The 18,101-nt window shown below is 41.6% G+C and overlaps 3 protein-coding genes across 3 annotated transcripts; all 3 read left to right on the forward strand.

The window, feature by feature from the left end:
* The first annotated feature begins 1,800 nt into the window (after nucleotides 1-1,800).
* On the forward strand, nucleotides 1,801-3,887 carry LOC131243633 (histone H2A). The gene is made up of 2 exons (XM_058243125.1): nucleotides 1,801-2,089; nucleotides 3,417-3,887. Exons 1-2 carry the CDS (start codon nucleotides 1,880-1,882, stop codon nucleotides 3,657-3,659), a joined length of 453 nt encoding a protein of 150 aa, XP_058099108.1. The 5' UTR covers nucleotides 1,801-1,879; the 3' UTR covers nucleotides 3,660-3,887.
* Nucleotides 3,888-5,684: 1,797 nt separating this feature from the next.
* Nucleotides 5,685-14,123, forward strand: LOC131243637 (glycine-rich RNA-binding protein 4, mitochondrial-like). The gene is made up of 4 exons (XM_058243129.1): nucleotides 5,685-5,878; nucleotides 12,895-12,963; nucleotides 13,077-13,186; nucleotides 13,959-14,123. Exons 1-4 carry the CDS (start codon nucleotides 5,722-5,724, stop codon nucleotides 14,004-14,006), a joined length of 384 nt encoding a protein of 127 aa, XP_058099112.1. The 5' UTR covers nucleotides 5,685-5,721; the 3' UTR covers nucleotides 14,007-14,123.
* A 2,644-nt stretch (nucleotides 14,124-16,767) lies between these two features.
* On the forward strand, nucleotides 16,768-17,486 carry LOC131243636 (histone H2B-like). The gene has a single exon (XM_058243128.1). It carries the CDS (start codon nucleotides 16,851-16,853, stop codon nucleotides 17,304-17,306), a length of 456 nt encoding a protein of 151 aa, XP_058099111.1. The 5' UTR covers nucleotides 16,768-16,850; the 3' UTR covers nucleotides 17,307-17,486.
* Nucleotides 17,487-18,101: the final 615 nt, after the last annotated feature.

The raw sequence follows: 18,101 nt of genomic DNA on the forward strand, positions 1-18,101 counted from the left end.
CCTTCGCACCTACGCACATGCGCACCTTTGCACACGTGTCATGGGTATCTAATCTGAACGGTCCATGTGATGCAAAATCCCATGAAAACCCCTGTGAAAAATTTTCACCCTGATCTAAAATTTTTGTGGGCCATGGCAAAGAGAAATGCAAATCAAGGGAGGAAACTGTTTTCATTATTCATGGCCCATCAAAGTTTTAGAACAAAGTAAAACTTGGTCCTAGGGAGTTTCACGAGGTGTTGCTTCACATGAACGGTTCAAATTTTGGATCCACATCACGTATGATGGGTTCTCAAAAAAGTTCGTACGTACAAACTGGTCCGTAGGTGAGCATTTCCGTGTGTGTGTCACACACATGAGCATACCATGGCGTCACGGAGCCAGGCTTGTGCCTTGTCCCATGCCATTCGAAGGTAAGCGGGGACATTTGTCCTATGCCATTCGAAGGTAAGCGGGGACAATTCCCATCACATTTAATCGCTACATTTTTTTGAATTTCATCCCACCCAATCCTTTCGAATACCATGTGCCAAACACCCTCTGATGTTTATTTGCCATCCTTACCCATTGGTAAGGAAGGTGACGTAGATGGGGATGAAGGGAAAACACAAATATCAGCTTGATCAAAAGACCTAATAAGTATTCAACGGCATGCATTAATCCCTACCGTGTGGTCCTCTGGAGCCTTGGATCTGCATAATTTTGGAGCTTATAACCTAAAATGATATTGGACACCTGGATGGACGGTGTGGATAAAAGACATACATCATGGTGGCCCCTCATAGGCCCAGCCAATCCCGAGATATGGACATTGCTCGTCGAGGCATCGGCTCCCACCAAATATCAACTTCTAGTGGTCCATCCCAACGGCACGGATTGCCGGCGCATAAAACCACAACAGTCGGTTGTTTAAGCAAATCTAACGGCTCCAAGACTTCAATCGTTGTATTGGTTGCTAACAAGTGGATGGTCAAGAGAAAAAAGCACAACATTGGTCCACATTCAATGCTAAAATGACTAATATAAAAGGATCTGGACCGCACAATCCAAGAGATCTCTTCAGTATTTTTATCCACTACAATAGTTGTCAGATTCAACGGTTCAGATCACCAATACACGTGTCCACATGTGATGAATCTTTTACTATCGATGAACATGACCACACGGCTCATTCAAATCATGTCCGTGACTGAATATTTTTGAAAATTCTGTTTTGTAAAAGTGGGATCCACAGACGCGTCGCAGCACTTGTCACTCGCCACGAGTGATGCTGTCCACACGAAGCGCACTTGTTACCACTCATTATCGCAACACGTGTTAAATTCATGGAAGATCTGAACCGTTCATTAGGTGAAACCATACTTAAGGTTCTCCGATCAAAGATCAAACCATCATAAAATGGGCCAAAATTCCACAAAAAAACGACGAACTAAAAGAAATTGATCAACGGTTCAAATTCAACATGTATGTCTGGACCAGGAGATAGGTGGAAGGACCTGATTATACTATAAGGGAGTCTAGAAGAAAGGACCCAAAATGACGAGAGGTTCGATTATCACATCATGTCTCACACTGGCACGTGCGAGCGTCGAGTAACTGAACTTTTCACGCGCGCGACTGCCTCTTTTTCGCTGCAAACCTCTAACGAAAGCTCTCCTCCCATTGGTTGATTCTAAAACCTCTCGGATCGCCTTGCAGTAAAACTGCAGCCGTCGATCGCTAAACGAATCTGACGGCTACAATCCCTCAATCCGAAAAACGGATTTCACGCAACACTATATATAACTGTCCACATCCCCATCTCCCCCAATCCGCTCCCACTGCTTCTCATATCTTCATATCGGCGAGATATTGAGCTCGAAAAATTCACGAGAAAGAGATGGAGTCGACCGGAAAGGTGAAGAAAGGCGCCGGTGGAAGGAAAGGAGGCGGTCCGAAGAAGAAGCCGGTCTCCAGATCGGTCAAGGCCGGTCTGCAGTTCCCGGTCGGTAGGATCGGTCGTTATTTGAAGAAGGGCCGATATTCTCAGCGTGTCGGGACCGGTGCGCCGGTTTATCTCGCGGCTGTGCTGGAATATCTTGCAGCTGAGGTAGGGATCTGGAATTTTTTTTTTTTCCTGTAGTGGTTTTGTCAAAATTTGGGGGTTGCTTGTTTATAAGGGTTTGAGTTTTTCATCTTGCCTTTTTATTTCATCGTTTGGTTGGATCTGATTTTATGATTTTTAAAAATTAATTCAATAAACGTTCTTTTAATTTCGAGAAAATGTAGTTGTGGGACTACCTGAAAATGTAGTCAGCCGGACCATACAGTTCATGGTCCCAGCTGTGGGTTTTTATTAGGTAAAAGATACACTGATCGGACCATCGTAGCCATCAAATTTCTGATTGGTAGGGTTCTTTGTCATCAACACTAGGGCCTACACACAATGAACGGTTGGGATTGCCGGTAGCGTAGCTTTTAGTAGTATATGCTGTCCCGCGTAGAGTTTTCTTTCCCCTTCCCAAAAAACAGTTGCATTTTTATCAGGAGAAGTGATATTTACACCCTCTTCTTTTACAAAGTCACCCCACTTCAAGTAGTGTAGCCCTTAAAGCATTGGATGCAAAACTTCATTTTCTAACTTTTTGATACTTTCAGTTCTGTAATCTGCATTTTACTATGAAATTTGACATTTGCACCCCCTCTTTTCAAGCATGTATTCCCCTTTTCTTCATCTTATATTTCAAACACCAAAAGTAGAAAATGGGTCTCTGCTTGAACAAGTTGTGGGTGTTAAAATCAAGCTAACCTCCTAACTCTTTACCTCTATGAAACTGCATTTTCTCCACTTACCTGATATTCACACCCTTTCTTCTTCTTCTTTTTCATTTGGGGAACTTTCTTTCTACTATGTTATTAGAACATGCACAAAGGTAGGGCAGTTGAAAGTATCAAAAGTGGCTTTGTGGGGTGAAAGCATCAAGAACATGTGTGATACTCTTGTAATGAATGATGCTTGATGTGCAGGCATTGGAAAGTTGTACACCTGTTATTCATTAGCTCAATTAAACTGACTACGCTGTGGGACCCACTACAAATTAGTCAAGAGTCTGAAATCAGATTAGCTGCAGCAATCCTAACCTTTGATTTGTGAGCGTTTGATGAAATTCTGACTATTTGATGTTTTCATCTCAACCGTCCAATTAAATGTCCATCAATTAGATTGTTATGTGACCAAATAGGCATATTTACTGGCTTAATGGTACATTTAAATTGGGACCCAGGAACTTTTCAGTGCCTGTGTATCAGTCATAACACTCTGCCAGAGTAATTAAGTTTTCCTCCTATATTCCTAAATTCCTAACTTTTCTTTTACCCTCTTTGAAAGCAAGTTGTAGTATTGTTTGTCTCATATACTTTATTTCTGTGTATGGCAGGTTCTTGAATTGGCTGGGAATGCAGCACGTGACAACAAAAAGAACAGAATCATCCCTCGGCATGTACTCTTAGCTGTGAGGAATGATGAAGAGCTTGGAAAGCTTTTGCATGGTGTGACAATTGCTCATGGAGGAGTTCTTCCCAACATCAACCCAGTTCTTCTTCCAAAGAAAACTGCAGAGAAGGCTGCCAAAGAGCCCAAGTCTCCTACCAAGGCTGTCAAATCTCCAAAGAAGGCTTGATTTGAATCCCTTCTTCAAGCCTCTTTTGTGTCCATCTCTGCTCTTCTTCTTCTTCTTCTACTTGTATGTTACTACTGCTCTGGGTCCCAGTCAAGAGGGTTTGATGTGGGGAGGAGATGGAATTGAAGATTTGAAGAGAAATTGTACTTGTTTTCTTCATTTCATTTCCTTTTCTTTTGTTGTGTTGATGTAGGTTAGAGATTTGAATGACACTACCTCTTTTTTTTTTTTTCTTTTTTTCCTTCTCCAACCTTTTTTTTAAAAGAGTGTTGTGTTTCATTTCATTTTATCTTTTTTAAATTGTTCATGGGTGTTGAAATTGAAGATGATTTCAGTAGTTAGAATGATAATGTGATGATAATGGGTCTGGCCTGTTGTTTTGAGTGGCTCACTTAAGGTCATGATGGACCCTTGAATCTATTGCCAATTTGGATTGATGCTTTAGGTGGCCCACTTAAGTGTAGAAGATGTGTAATACATTGGATCGCACATGTTCCTATTGCCAATTTGGATTGATGATTTGAGTCATCCTAGCATGAGGCTAACCTATAATGCAATGGTATGGATTATGGAACCATGATCCTCATGTCTATTTTGTTACTTTGGTACTGATGTGCAGTGATCCAGACCATCCAAATTGTAGGCTCAATTGAGTTGTGTCATCTCACATTGATTGGTCAATAACCATTTGCAGATATATCTTTTCTGCTGATGTGTAGGTAAGTTAGTTTTTTTTTGTTTTGTTTGGGAAACCTGTAAGTTATTAACAAGTAAAAATTTGTATATTCACATCGAGCAGAATTTGGATAGGAGAATTGTTTTAAAATGTTATGATGATATAAAAATGCATGGGATCAAATATGTAATTTTATTAAGCCCATCGAGATGAATATTTAAGCTAATTCTTAGGGTGAATTAATTATCAAGTGGGCCATAAAAGTGGATGAAATACATACCATTAAGTGTAAATGGTCTATATATAACGAAATTAGAATTATCATTACCGTCTAATTTTTAGAATTTAAATGTATGAAAATAATTAAAAAAAAATTAAAAAAATAAATGCATTAAAAGAATCCAAGGGAGCATTTTAGGATAAGATTTGTGTGGCCCACCTTAATATATTAATAAATAAATGCATAAAAAGAATCCATATGTAGCCTTCCTTAATATATTAATAAATAAATGTATAAACAGGATCCATCTTAGGTGGACCACACCATTAGAAATAGGCAAACAGCCCATGGGTTCATTAAACTAGTCACAACTGTTTCTGTGGTGGGGGTTCACATGAGATTTGGATTATCCTAAAATGAGTATACACTTGTTCTGTAGTGTATTTTTACTTAAATGCATATGAATTTTTTAAGGTAAATTGGCAGTTTGTTATTAAACGACAGCAGCAACACATTAGGTAAGTAGCATACGATGTAGGTGTACCCACCTTCTAGTGATCCAGATGATATTTCTGGTGCACTATGAATGTATCATGAATAAAGGTAGCCTCCATCAAACAAACCAGCCGTCTAACGAGTGTACATTGTACCATTGTATATATACCACTGGACATGTCTTACTTTAAACCGTCCAGAGAGTTTACTATTAAAATGGATGGACGGGGTGGATCAAATACATAAATCACGGTGGATCAGCCGGGCAGTTGGCAGGAGTTCTTGTGAGAACTTTTTGAGAACTCATAATATGTGATGTTAATTCAAAATCTGTATGGTCCACGTGATGAAGCATCCCATGAAACCCACAAGGCCTAACTTTTACATTGATCCAAAACTTTCGTGGGCCATGGCAAAAGAAAATAGTTTCCTCCCTTGATTTTCATATCACTTTTTTATGGCCCACCAGAGTTTTAGCTCGGAGTGAAAATTAGTCCCTGGGGGTTTAATGGGATGTTTCATCACATGAACCGTTCGGATTAGAGTCCTATGACATGTGTGGAAAGGATAGCACGTGCGCACGTGTACAGGTGAGCATGCGTACGAGTAACACCTAATCCACTCCCGTTTTCAAAGCAGAAAAGCAAACCTTGCGATCAAACCCTACCGTTATGGGGAGGAGTAGAGAGGGAGGGCGGTCGTTGCAGAGAGATTGCAGAGAGGGAGGGCGGTCGTTGCAGACGGAGAGAGATTGCAGAGACGGAGGGCGGTCGTTGCAGACGGAGAGAGATTGCAGAGAGGGAAAGCGAGAGATTGCAGAGAGGGAGAGTGCGTTTCTCCATCTTCCCCTCTTTTTAAAAATCCGACCGTCGAGCCTGTAAGTGGCTTACAGGGAAGTTACTTCTCACCCCCATCGCCCTGCAGTTTTTGGATAGATTTGCCTGTAAGTGACTTACAGGTGAATTTTCTCCCCCAAACACCAGCTGTAAGTGACTTTCCTGTAAGTCACTTCCCACTTACCCAACTTACAGGCATCCAAACAGGCCCTGTTTGGGGGAGGAGCTTGTTTTACTCTCACTTGAAAGATTTTAGGTTGGTTGGCTTTATTGTTTTTTAATTGCCCGAAAATATACATTGAGAGTCTAAAATTCGGAGAGGCTTTCACAAACATGTTTGTGTATCATCTGGGGCCCATGCACCTGTTTTCAGCAGCAAGGTAACCAAGCTCCGTGGATCTGAAACTTAGGTGGGCCACACTGCATGAGCTTTAGAGGTTTTCCCAGTATGTTTACATTGTTTGACTGTTGATGTCTTCAAATTGGATGAAGAGAAGATGGGATATCAGCACCATTGGTTCCTAGAAACCCATCAGTTAGATGTCCAACTAATTGTGTGTGAGCATTTATGTTATTGGGTTGATACATTGGAAGCACACTGTCCTACCCTTGCTTTCTTGAGCCAGGAATGGGCAGATCAGTGTAAGGGGCCACTGTAATGTATCTATTTGAGGAAGATTATTTTCTCAGATTATTTTAAGGTGTGATCCAAAAAATGAGGCAAATCTAACTCCAAGTAGACTAACACCAAATAGTAAGCATATGCTGCATTAAATGGACAAATCATCAAATGCAAGTCATTTTTGTGTCACATTAAATGCAAGGTCATCTATGATTTGGTCTACTTGAACCTTGGATTTGACTCATTTATGTGCTCATGACTTAAAATAATATAAGAAAAGGAATGGATGGCATATATAAACAGATACATCACGGTTGGCCCCTACACAGATCTCCTGTTCTTGGCTAGAGATGGCCTTATGTAGGATGCAATCCCCTTCCTATACCATTGTGTGTTGAACGTGTGTTTTAAGCCCAGTTTCAACACGAGGTCATGGTATCGATTCCCTAGTGGGGGTGGCTAACAGTGTAGTGCGTACTGACAGTGGGGTGTGTACTAACAAGCTAACCCAAAAAAAAAGAAAAAAAGAAAGAAAATGAAAGAAAGCCAGGCACTATAGTCTGCCCTAGGAAGATTTCACGGGGGTATGATTGTCACCACTGCTTCCTGTCGTGTGGTCCACCTGAGCCTTCACATCACAGTGGGCTTCACATAGCCTCTACTAGGACCGTTCATCTCCAGCGAGGTCCTGACCAGGTACTACCTAATCCACGTCCAATCTAATTCACCAGTGGAGGTGGGCCTAGCCATGCAAATGCTCTCATTGAACGGGCAAGATACGATCTCAAATGGCTCGAGTAAGGGTACTTTAGAAATCGACCGATCTTACAAACTTCCTGGTTCTTGCACACACACGAAATGCACACATGCTTTTGTGCTCGGCGCCACATTTGAGGTGGATGAGTCCCCACCTTTCGTGAAATAACATTCCATCCAATTGGGTTCGCTTTGCCTCTGCCGCTATTCAGAAACGTGCGTGTGTCACCACCTGCGGGGCCTACATGCTGAGATGGTCCGATGATTTGAATCGTTCATATTTCTTATAGAGTGACGGTAAAGATCATACGTCCAGTCCAAGTTTCATGCAGTTGCTTGTAACCATTTCAAAGATTTACAACATGGACGGTTCCGCTCATTGAAGCGTCGTGGGCCCCATTGGGCGGCGATAAATGCTTGATCCTAAGTGGCGACGGAGATAAAATGTGGGTGCAGATTAGGTGAGGCCCCGGACTCACCCAAGATGGTGCGGTCCTTAATTGTGAGGCCCACCTTGATGTATATATTCTGTATCCACATCATCCATCCATTTTTCCAGATAAATTAGAGGAATTCCCCGAAAATAAACAGATCCAATTATCAGGTGGACCATACCACAGGAAACAATGGTGATTGACCAATGGGCCACAAAAGTTTTGGATCAAGCTGATATTTGTTTTTTCCCTTAATCCACACTTATTTGACCTTATCAATGGATTAGATGGCAAATAAACACTAAGGAAACATTAATGTGGGCTCATTTTTTTTTAATGGTAGTACATTCAATCACCACTATTTCCTATGGTATGGTCCATTTGATAATTGGATCTGATTAATTTTTTGAATAATTCTGTAATATGATCTGAAAAAAAAATGGATGGACGGAGTGGATATAGTATAAATACATCAAGGTGGGCCCCACAGTAAGGGCTGCACCGTCTTTGGTGACGCCGGGGTCTCACCTAATCCCCGTTCGGAAAATGTACTCCCATCAGTTTTGGGCTTCCGCTAACATGAGCCGATAGCTAGTGTGCTCCACCGTTCTTCCCTCCATTCATGCCAAAGGCCACGTCCTGAACTTTTGAGGGGTGCGCAGGTTAAGGGGAAATGCGATGTTTCAGGGCTGGAATCTCTCTCTACGAAACCTTCCCGCTTGCAATAAGATTGATTAGACGAGAAGCTTGCACGAAACTGTTCGTTGGAGGTACTTATCTCTCTCACCCTTACACAGCGCCCTATGCGCAGAGCGCACCGTTACATTTTCTTGCATTTCTTCAGGGAATATCATCTATTATCATTTATCAGTTCTATTCATAGAATTAATTATATTAGTTCTGGCAAAAGAAAAAGTTCATCAGTGAAAACCTTTCAAATGAGATTTTCAATTATCCTTTCTCACCAGTCACCAATCACCACTAGTGATTTAAATATCAATAGTATCAGCTGATATATCGGCCAATATCATCGATATCGCATGCGACTAATACAATCTAGAGAAGAAGTTATTAAATTCCCATGTATTGCACAAAATATCTAAATTTCTATATTTTGCAAAAAAAATAATAAAAAAAAATAAAAATAAAAATAACGCACTAATAAAATTCCCTAAATTGTTGATTACATGTGTTGATGCAGAAATCTGGTTAGCCTTCCCTGGACCTTCGTGTACCTGCACATGAGACAAACAAAGGAGACCCTAGCTAGTACAGGGGACCCTCCCATGCCTAAGTCAGGTAGGGAATCCGGGTCTAGTCGAGTAATGAGTTTTATGTTAGAGATTGTGTGTACCTTTCACCATTAGAGGTGTTCCTATTTATAGTTGAGGAGATGCAGTAGCATAGGAGAGATCTCCTTGTTTAGCAGGGATGTGTTGTAGTAGGATTTGAGTTCTGTATATGTCGTGGGGATCTTCCGGGATTCTCGGCGAAGATCTCAAGCGGATCTCCATGCCTAAGTCAGGTAGGGAATCCGGGTCTAGTCGAGTAATGGGTTTTAGGCTAGAGATTGTGCGTACCTTTCACCATTAGAGGTGTTCCTATTTATAGTTGAGGAGAGGTGGTAGCGTAGGAGAGATCTCCTTGTTTAGCAGGGATGTGTTGTAGTAGGATTTGAGTTCTGTATATGTCGTGGGGATCTTCCGGGATTCTCGGTGAAGATCTCAAGCGGATCTCCATGCCTAAGTCAAGTATGGAATCCGGGTCTAGTCGAGTAATGGGTTTTAGGCTAGAGATTGTGCGTACCTTTCACTATTAGAGGCGTTCCTATTTATAGTTGAGGAGAGGCGGTAGCGTAGGAGAGATCTCCTTGTTTAGCAGGGATGTATTGTAGTAGGATTTGAGTTCAGTATATGTCGTGGGGATCTTTTGGGATTCTCGGTGAAGATCTCAAGCGGATCTCCATGCCGACTGTTCTCCTAGATTCTTGGTTAGGATTTCGTGTAGATACCGCTGAGAGTAGGTTTGACCTGGTGGAAGGAGAGTCGGGTTGACCCGGGATTGTGCCGACCTGGGATTATGCCGGTCTGAGGTGCGGGAGTCGAGCCTCCAGTTGCATTTGTTGCTGACTGACCTGACGAAGTGCAATGTTCCGACGTGACCTCTTCTCATTGGTTGGTCCAATTTTCCTACAACAACGTGCGATACATTGTAATACCCAATATGTATCGGTGATATATTATGATACATTCCCCCATTGGAATTTTGAAAGAAAATTGCAAAAAACCTCACAAAAATCCATTCTCTCCAAAATTTGTTTGGGGGAATCTTTTTTCATTCTCGTATTGTATGATTTATGAATTCTATGAACTTGTTTAGGATATAAGTGCATCACTTTTGTTAGACAACGTATAGTTTAGAACCTTATACACAGGAAACTTGTTGTGCTTGCTTGTCATTTCTGATCTTTCGAGTTTCAAGTGTGTAATCATGTCTCTTTCAACATATTATGAATTTTTATTGAAAGTTTCCATCATTTCTCAATGTTTCCCTCAAACAACGATACATTCCCCGATACATGTGAAAGCTTTTGGGTTTGGAAAACTATGTAGACTATATGTTGATTAAACAAATATAAAAAGTAGAAATAAACTTATTGGAATTTTGTAGTCGAGGCGTGATTTAGAATCACTTGGCTTGAAGTTGAATATGCCCTCCTTGGACGATGTCTCTTAGTACAACTGGAATTTTGGACAATCAACCTCCAGGATACATTTATAGTAAATAATCCGTCGCTACAATAACCCTTCCCTACAAAGGTCTCAAGTTTTTTATTTTTTATTGAGTAAGAACAAGTTTGTCTGAATTGAACACAAGTTCAACCCCAGCTTTGTTGAGGAGGGAACCAGAGACCAAGTTCCCTTTGATATTAGGTACATGTAGGATGTCATTCAAGGGAAGATTCTTTCTAGATATAAGCTTTAGAAACACTTTTCCTCTCTCGACGACTGGTGATATTCATGCATTTCCCATGAATACTTATTCTTCATCTCCCATCGCTTGGTAGGAGGTAAACATGCTTTGATCATTGTAGATATTTTGAGTTGCCCTGACATTAGCACTCATTCCATGTTGTTTCACGAGATAGACTTCTGTAACAACAACTACTATCATATCTGATTCAATTTCAGTTTTGGCAGGATTAACCTAGGCCTTGGTATTCTTCCTCTTAAGCCTGCATTCTGCGACATGATGTCCTGGTTTTCCACAGTGAAAACAATTCCCCCTTTTCTTAAATTGTTTTCCAATTTTCTTCTTGAGCCTGCAATCTATAATATGATTCCCTAGTTTTCCGTAGTGAGAACAAGTTCCTTTCTTCTCATTGTTTGCCTGATTTGATTCCACCAGGTTTGCTTTTGAGGCCATCTCATTTACAATCTCATTTTCGTCTTGGATTCTATTGCCCTCCTCAATTTTAATGTGTACTATGATACTCTCCATTGACATGGCATTTTTCTTGTGTTTTATTCTATTCTTATGTTCTTTCTAGGAGAGGTGATTTTTCCATGATAGCTCCTCGAAGGAAAACTTCATCCATTTTCATTCCTTCAAATATGAGTTCATGAACTAGATTTTGATATTTATTAATATGGTTGGTGACTGGATTATCATCCTTAATCACATGATGAAGGAAATTTGTGATTACATGTTTCTTTGCCCCTGCATCTTCCAATACATATTTATTTTCTAATGCAACCTGAATGTCTTTAGTAGAGGCATGGGAAATATAGATGTTGTAAAGCTCATTGGAGAGGGTATTCAGAATATAATTTTTGCAACTATGGACATGTCTCTTATGAGTTTCATTCCCTAGATCAAACTTGAATGATTCAAACAATATATATAAAACCTTTAGAGTGTCTGGGGCAAATGTCAATTTCTGTTTCCATCTTTTGAAGGGTTGCTCAGAGAATGGTTTCAATTTTGGACAACGTAGTTGTAGGGTTTACTTTCATGGTAGCCATAGTCCTCGATGGTTTTTCAATAATTCTACTTCAGGATTGTATACTTTTGGGTTTGGAAAACTATATAGATAATTTGTTGCGTGATTTGGAATCACTCAACTTGAACTTGAATCTGCCCTCCTTGGACGATGTCCCTTAGTACAACCAGAATCTTGAACAATCAGCTTTTAGGATACATGACTGCTACCCTGTCACTATGTGCACACGTTGCACATGGGCCCAAACCACCTCGCAGCCTTAACTCAAAATAGAGAAAAAGATATGAAGAAAACCAGAGATAGAACAGAGAGTCGAGAATGAATGAATGAAATCGGAGGAAGTGAAGACTGAAGTCTTTAAATAGACTTTGAATAGACACTTACAAGGGTGTAATGACACCCTTTAGAAAAGTTGTAACTGTTGGGTTAACCCAACTTGATTGTTTGGCTTTAAACATGTGCGACTGTTGGGCTCGACGACCATCGAGCCTTAAACAAATGATTTTAAAAAAAAAAACAAAAGAAGGGAAGCAACCTTTCGGGTACATGTGAGTCAATGATTACTGTGCATACACATTCCTTCACTATCTAATGCGGAGTTAGGAGCAAAACTTATTTCCAACGCCAGATCTAATGGGCGTGGGGCAAATATATCAACCCCAACACGCATAAGATTGGGGAGATTGTCAATTAATCCGGACCAGCGAACTGATAGGCCACCTCACAGATGGGTCGCTGCTAAAAAAATCTGCAAAATGCTGTTTATAACCATTTGATCTGAGTACCGCTTTTGACCATCCAAAAATGGCTGATTTATCAGATGGTTACAAAATTCCAATCCCACAAGTTTGGGTTTTGGCTTATTCAAGAGGTGGTCCACTAATTGGATGGTTTGGATCCCTCACCAAATCAGGGGTTTGTAGGGCTGATACCATTTATCAAAATGGTACTCCACACTTGGTCCTAGATCTTTAGTTGATATGTAGAATCCTTAATTGCATGAACCTTCTACTCAAGTGCTGCTCTCACTTCAAATCACTCTTTGGACTTGTGCTCCCAGTCCTGCTTCGTAGCAGTTTTTACTTGCTAGCATCTTGAAACAGATGCTTCCTTCCACGCACACACGAATTTGCTACCGCTGCCCTCCATGGATAGTCGAATAAAAAACTAAGATGGATTTTGTTCTTATGCAGGCCTTTCATATGATACCAATGAGACCGTCTTAAAGGGCGCGTTTGAACGGTACGGTGAAATCCATGAAGGTAATCTGATTAGATCCAAATGCCCTTAGTTTCTTTAGCCAATTTATGATGACCTCGAAATCATCACCATCATCACCATCATCACCATCATAATTCTCTTTTTGTCCATCTAGCAGTTAAAGTTATATGTGATCATACAAGTGCGAAATCTAAAGGGTTTGGGTTCGTGTGGTTCTGTTTGGAGAGCGAAGCGAGCAGAGCACTGCAAGAAATGGACGATCAGGTAAGCTTTGAACTTTATCACTGTGCATGTACTTCAGAGTCCTGATGCGGTACTACATGATCCTCCATTGGAAGAAACAGTGTCTTTTCGTTTAACCTAGCAGTGATACATGTGGGACCCACCTTTCCGTAGCCTGAGCCCTCAATCTGGATGATCCCAAGGTATTCTGTAATGGTAACAATGCCTTTATGATACGGGCTGTAACGGTCATTACTCTCTCTCTCTCTCTCTCTCTCTGAAAAAAAAATAGAAAATCTGACAAACCTGTATCTACCCCGTAACAGCCGTTACGGGGGGCCATAATGGCGGTTACAGGTCATTTTTTCCATAACGGTCGTTACGACCCCATAACATGTAATGGTTGCCACCGTTACCTTTATGTAATGTCCCTTACAGCTCCATAACAACATACCATGGATGATCCTAGCCATCTGATGAAATTACAACCGATTCTCCACAATTGACAAGGCCAATTCTGATTGATAAGATCATCTGATGGAAGAACCGTGGGGTATCTCCCATCCATTGCTGGCTTGCCATTTGAATGTTTCTGATCACCAAGAGGTGGACTCCACATGCATACGCTATTCAACCGTCTATCAAGTCGGAGTGGCCTTGCAGAAGAGAAGCGTCAGCACCATCCCCTGAATTGGATTCGAACCAATCAAGCAACTTGCCCTTCCTTTAGATTGTGGTCGGTCTGCTATGAAATATGCCCAATGGAACATTGCATGTTTCGTGATATTGAGTGGTGCTCTCTTGCTTTCTTCAGTTACTCGATGGTAGAAACATCCGTGTAGTCTATGCCAAAAAAGGATGATATGAACATGCCCCGAATCGAAGATGGCTATTGCACGTAAGTTTCTCGTTACTCTTTGTTCCTGGTTTATGTAAGTATATGTGTAGAAAATGCTTGCAATTAACATAAGACTGCGTGGCATCAGTTGCTTGCAATTAACATAAGACTGCGTGGCATCAGTTGCTGAAAATAATTGATCCCCTTCAGTTGAACGTTTGTTCATCCTGTAGAAAGAATTTTGGCATTTATGGTTAGTGCATTTGCCGCATATGAGAACTAGACTTGCCTTGAAAGTTCGTCCATTGGATTGTTTTCAGCATAGTTCTAACACTTTCTTGACTCGACTTGGTGAGATTTCGAGCATAGTCACTGGTAAACTTGAATCTTAGGGTGACTCGGTTCTAACTTGGAAAGATGACGAGTCAAGTCGATTTGATGCAACTTGAGCCAAGTCACTTTCCTTGTCAAGGACATTTTTAATTAAGAGTAAAAAAACAAAAGGAAGGAGTCGAACCATGCTTAGATAGGTATTCTGTAATGGTAACGGTGGCCATAACGGCCACCACCATTACCTTTACCATAATGGCTGTTACGACCACGTAACATGTAATGGTTGCCACTGTTACCTTTACGTCATGGCCTTTACGCCACACCATGCTGCTTAGTTTCTCATTTTATGAGACTAATACAAAAGATAACTAATTTAAAGATTCCTTCCTCTTCCTACTATTTTTTAATTTATTGTTATTAACTACCGAGTTGAGTCGAGTCTTTGAGTTACTTGACCTGAATGAACATCCAGTTGAGTTTTTTACACTATAGTTTGACTGGAAGACTAGATGGATTCTGGACTCGAAACTCAAACATAAAAATGTACTATAAAATGGATAAATTAATAAAATTCATGGAGAGTTAGTAAGAAACTAAGGGCGTGTTTGGGTGACAGGCATTGTCGACGGTCTCAGCGCCTGTGCGAATCATACCAGTGACTGGATTTGAGCTGTTTTCGCCCACTTATGCATCCAATAGGCTGAAGTTTCAGTTGAATGCTTATTTGCCATCCAAACTGTTCATAAGGTCACAAAGACCTGAATGAAGGGACCACACAAATATCAGCTTGATTAAAAAACTTGTGGCCCACAAGAAGTTTTTAATGGTCAATCACTACTGTTTAAAGTGGTGTGGTCCACCTGAGATTTGGATACGCTTCATTTTTGGGATCATGCTCTAAAATAAGCTGTCAAAACAAATGGACGGCGGGAATATAAGGCACATACATCACGGTGGGCCCCACAGACAAGGATCCACCGAAGATTGCACCCAATTCGGGTACGGGCCAGGGCAAACCTTTGGGTGGCCCATTGCCATCCTTATATCAGGCTGGCTTTTGGCATACGGAATCTACCTAATGAGGAAAACCTCCCGAGTCGTTCTTGCTCGTGTGTTCAAAGTGTCCACGTGAGAGTCTGAGCACATTTTCAAAGTGCATTCGACGGGTTGCGCTTACCGTTCTTTTTCATGACCATCTATTATTTACTTTCTTTACGAGTCATCCGAACGTACGGTTAGGATGGTCCAATCCATGAGACTTTTGGGCTTTAAGCTCTCATTGGGCCCGCCCATTGGGGGATTGGCTTGTATCTCTCTCGCAAGCGTGCATGCCCAATATCCAAAATCAGATGAGGACTGGCATTCAATAGGTAAGACTGATGGCCGTGAGAAGTCAGTAGCCACTGGATGGAGCTACGTGGACCCCACCTTGATGTATCTGTTGTATCTCCACCGTTCATTCGTTTTTCCAAATCGTTATAGGGCATGAACCAAAAAATGAGCCAGATCCAAATCTCATTTTGGATGAACGCCTACCATTAAAAATTTATTGGGGCCACGGAAGTTTTGGATGAAGTTGATATTTTTATTTTCCCTTCATCCAGGTCTGTGTGACCTAATCAACAGGTTTAGGGAAATATATATTACATGGTGGGGCCGTTCCATCACGACTGTTTTCTTGTTGTGTGGTCCACTTGAGATTTGATCTATCTCATTTTTGGGCTCATGCCCTAAAATGACGTGGAAAAAGAGATAAGACGGGATGGATAGAATACATTTCATGGTGGGGCCCACAGAGCTGGTGGCTACTGGCAGCGGCAGGGGTGCGGATTAGGCGAGACCCCGGATACACCTAGGTGGGTGGGACCCCTGACTGTGGGGACCTCCTTGATGTATGTGACTAAATATACGGTGACCATCTATATTGAAAAATCATTTTAGGACATGATCAAAACATGAAGCAGATCCAAATCTCCCGGTGGACTCCATGAAGTTTTTAATGTTGGGGATTCAATCACCACTGTTTCCAGTGGTGCGGCTAAGATTTGAGCATGCTTCATTTTTGGGATCATGCCCTAAAATGAGCTTTGAAAATGGTTGGACGGTGTGGATTTAAGGCACGTACATGACTGTGAGCCCCGCAGTCAGGGGTCCCAGGGTCCACCACCTAGGTGGACCCCGTGCCTCACCTGATACTGCCGAGCGTCGGTAGGCAATCCGTGTCCACTCGTCGATCCATGCTTTTACCAAAATCACCCAATAGGAACCCCCCACGCGTCAGAAGCTCGTAAGTCCAAAGCCAGACGCTCCCATCTCTGCAAACCGTCGATTACGCTTCCCGTCTCCCGAAAGTACGCTTTCGATCAACGCCACGTCACCAATCCGTGACTCCCACCAACATCCAATAAGAGCCCATCCGCATCCTCTATAAATTAAGAAACAAAACGGAAACACCTTCAAGTCTCATCTTCCAAAGAAATATCCAATCTCTTCCCTCTCTTCCATTCCTCATCTTATTTACGATCCTGCAATTCCATGGCGCCCAAGGCCGAGAAGAAACCCGCGGAGAAGAAGCCGGCCTCTGAGAAGGCAGCAGAAGAGAAGAAAGCTGAGAAAGCTCCTGCCGAGAAGAAGCCCAAGGCCGAGAAGCGACTTCCCAAAGAAGGCGGTGGGGCGAGCGGAGACAAGAAGAAGAAGAAGCGATCGAAGAAGAACGTAGAGACGTACAAGATCTACATCTTCAAGGTCTTGAAGCAGGTCCATCCCGACATTGGCATTTCCAGCAAGGCCATGGGGATCATGAACAGCTTCATCAACGACATCTTCGAGAAGCTTGCTCAGGAATCTTCCAAGCTGGCTCGCTACAACAAGAAGCCCACCATAACTTCGCGGGAGATTCAGACGTCTGTTCGTCTCGTTCTGCCAGGAGAGCTGGCCAAGCATGCCGTGTCTGAAGGCACCAAGGCTGTTACGAAATTCACCAGCTCTTGAAGATGCGGGGATGCTGCTGATGGCATGAATGTAATCGCTGGCGTTTTTTAGGGGTAGATCCATATGGAGAATTAGGGTTTCCTTGTTTGTAGCTTTTTTGGTTTTCCTTTTTACTGATGTTTTGTTGTTCATATGGCGAATTTTTCAAATCTGAAATAGAAATGCTTTTTCTTCGATCCATATCTTCTGACTTTTCTTGATTATTGTGTTTGTCATGTGTTTCTCGGTATTTGCTAACGTGCGCTGGTTGGTGCTTCTCCGCCCCCCTTCCCCTTTTTCTATTGACTTAAAGGTAGGGCTGAAAGTCGGTCGGGTTCAACCTCACCGACCCGTGACCAACCTGACATTGGGTTTGGGCTAGGGTTGAGGCCTTTGCCTGACCGAACCCGAACCCGATCTCTATATAAGTTATAGATTGTAATTGAATGCGGATTGTCTGTGTTGAATCCGTCTGTGTTGAAGGCACAGGAAATTTCAATGCCTTTGGGTCTCATTAGTGCGGGTCGTTACGTCATTTACGTTGACTCAAGCTAACAAGATACACGGATTTCTCTCCCAGATGGATTGCGTGCTACGCAACCTTTGAAACTTTGAAAGGAGTAATTGTCTTCTATTTTTAGCATTTTTTGTTTGGAAAAAATGAAGTTCTTTACCATAAATAACTATATATAATTAATAAAATTATATGTAAAAAAAATAAGATGTCTATTGAAATTGAAATATGGTAGACTAATATAATAATAAAAATATCAACATGTATCTGACAACCTGAAGGAGCTGCTTGGGTTGGACTTG

Source organism: Magnolia sinica, chromosome 4 (assembly GCF_029962835.1).
Source record: "Magnolia sinica isolate HGM2019 chromosome 4, MsV1, whole genome shotgun sequence".
In the NCBI taxonomy this organism is placed as follows: Eukaryota; Viridiplantae; Streptophyta; class Magnoliopsida; order Magnoliales; family Magnoliaceae; genus Magnolia; species Magnolia sinica.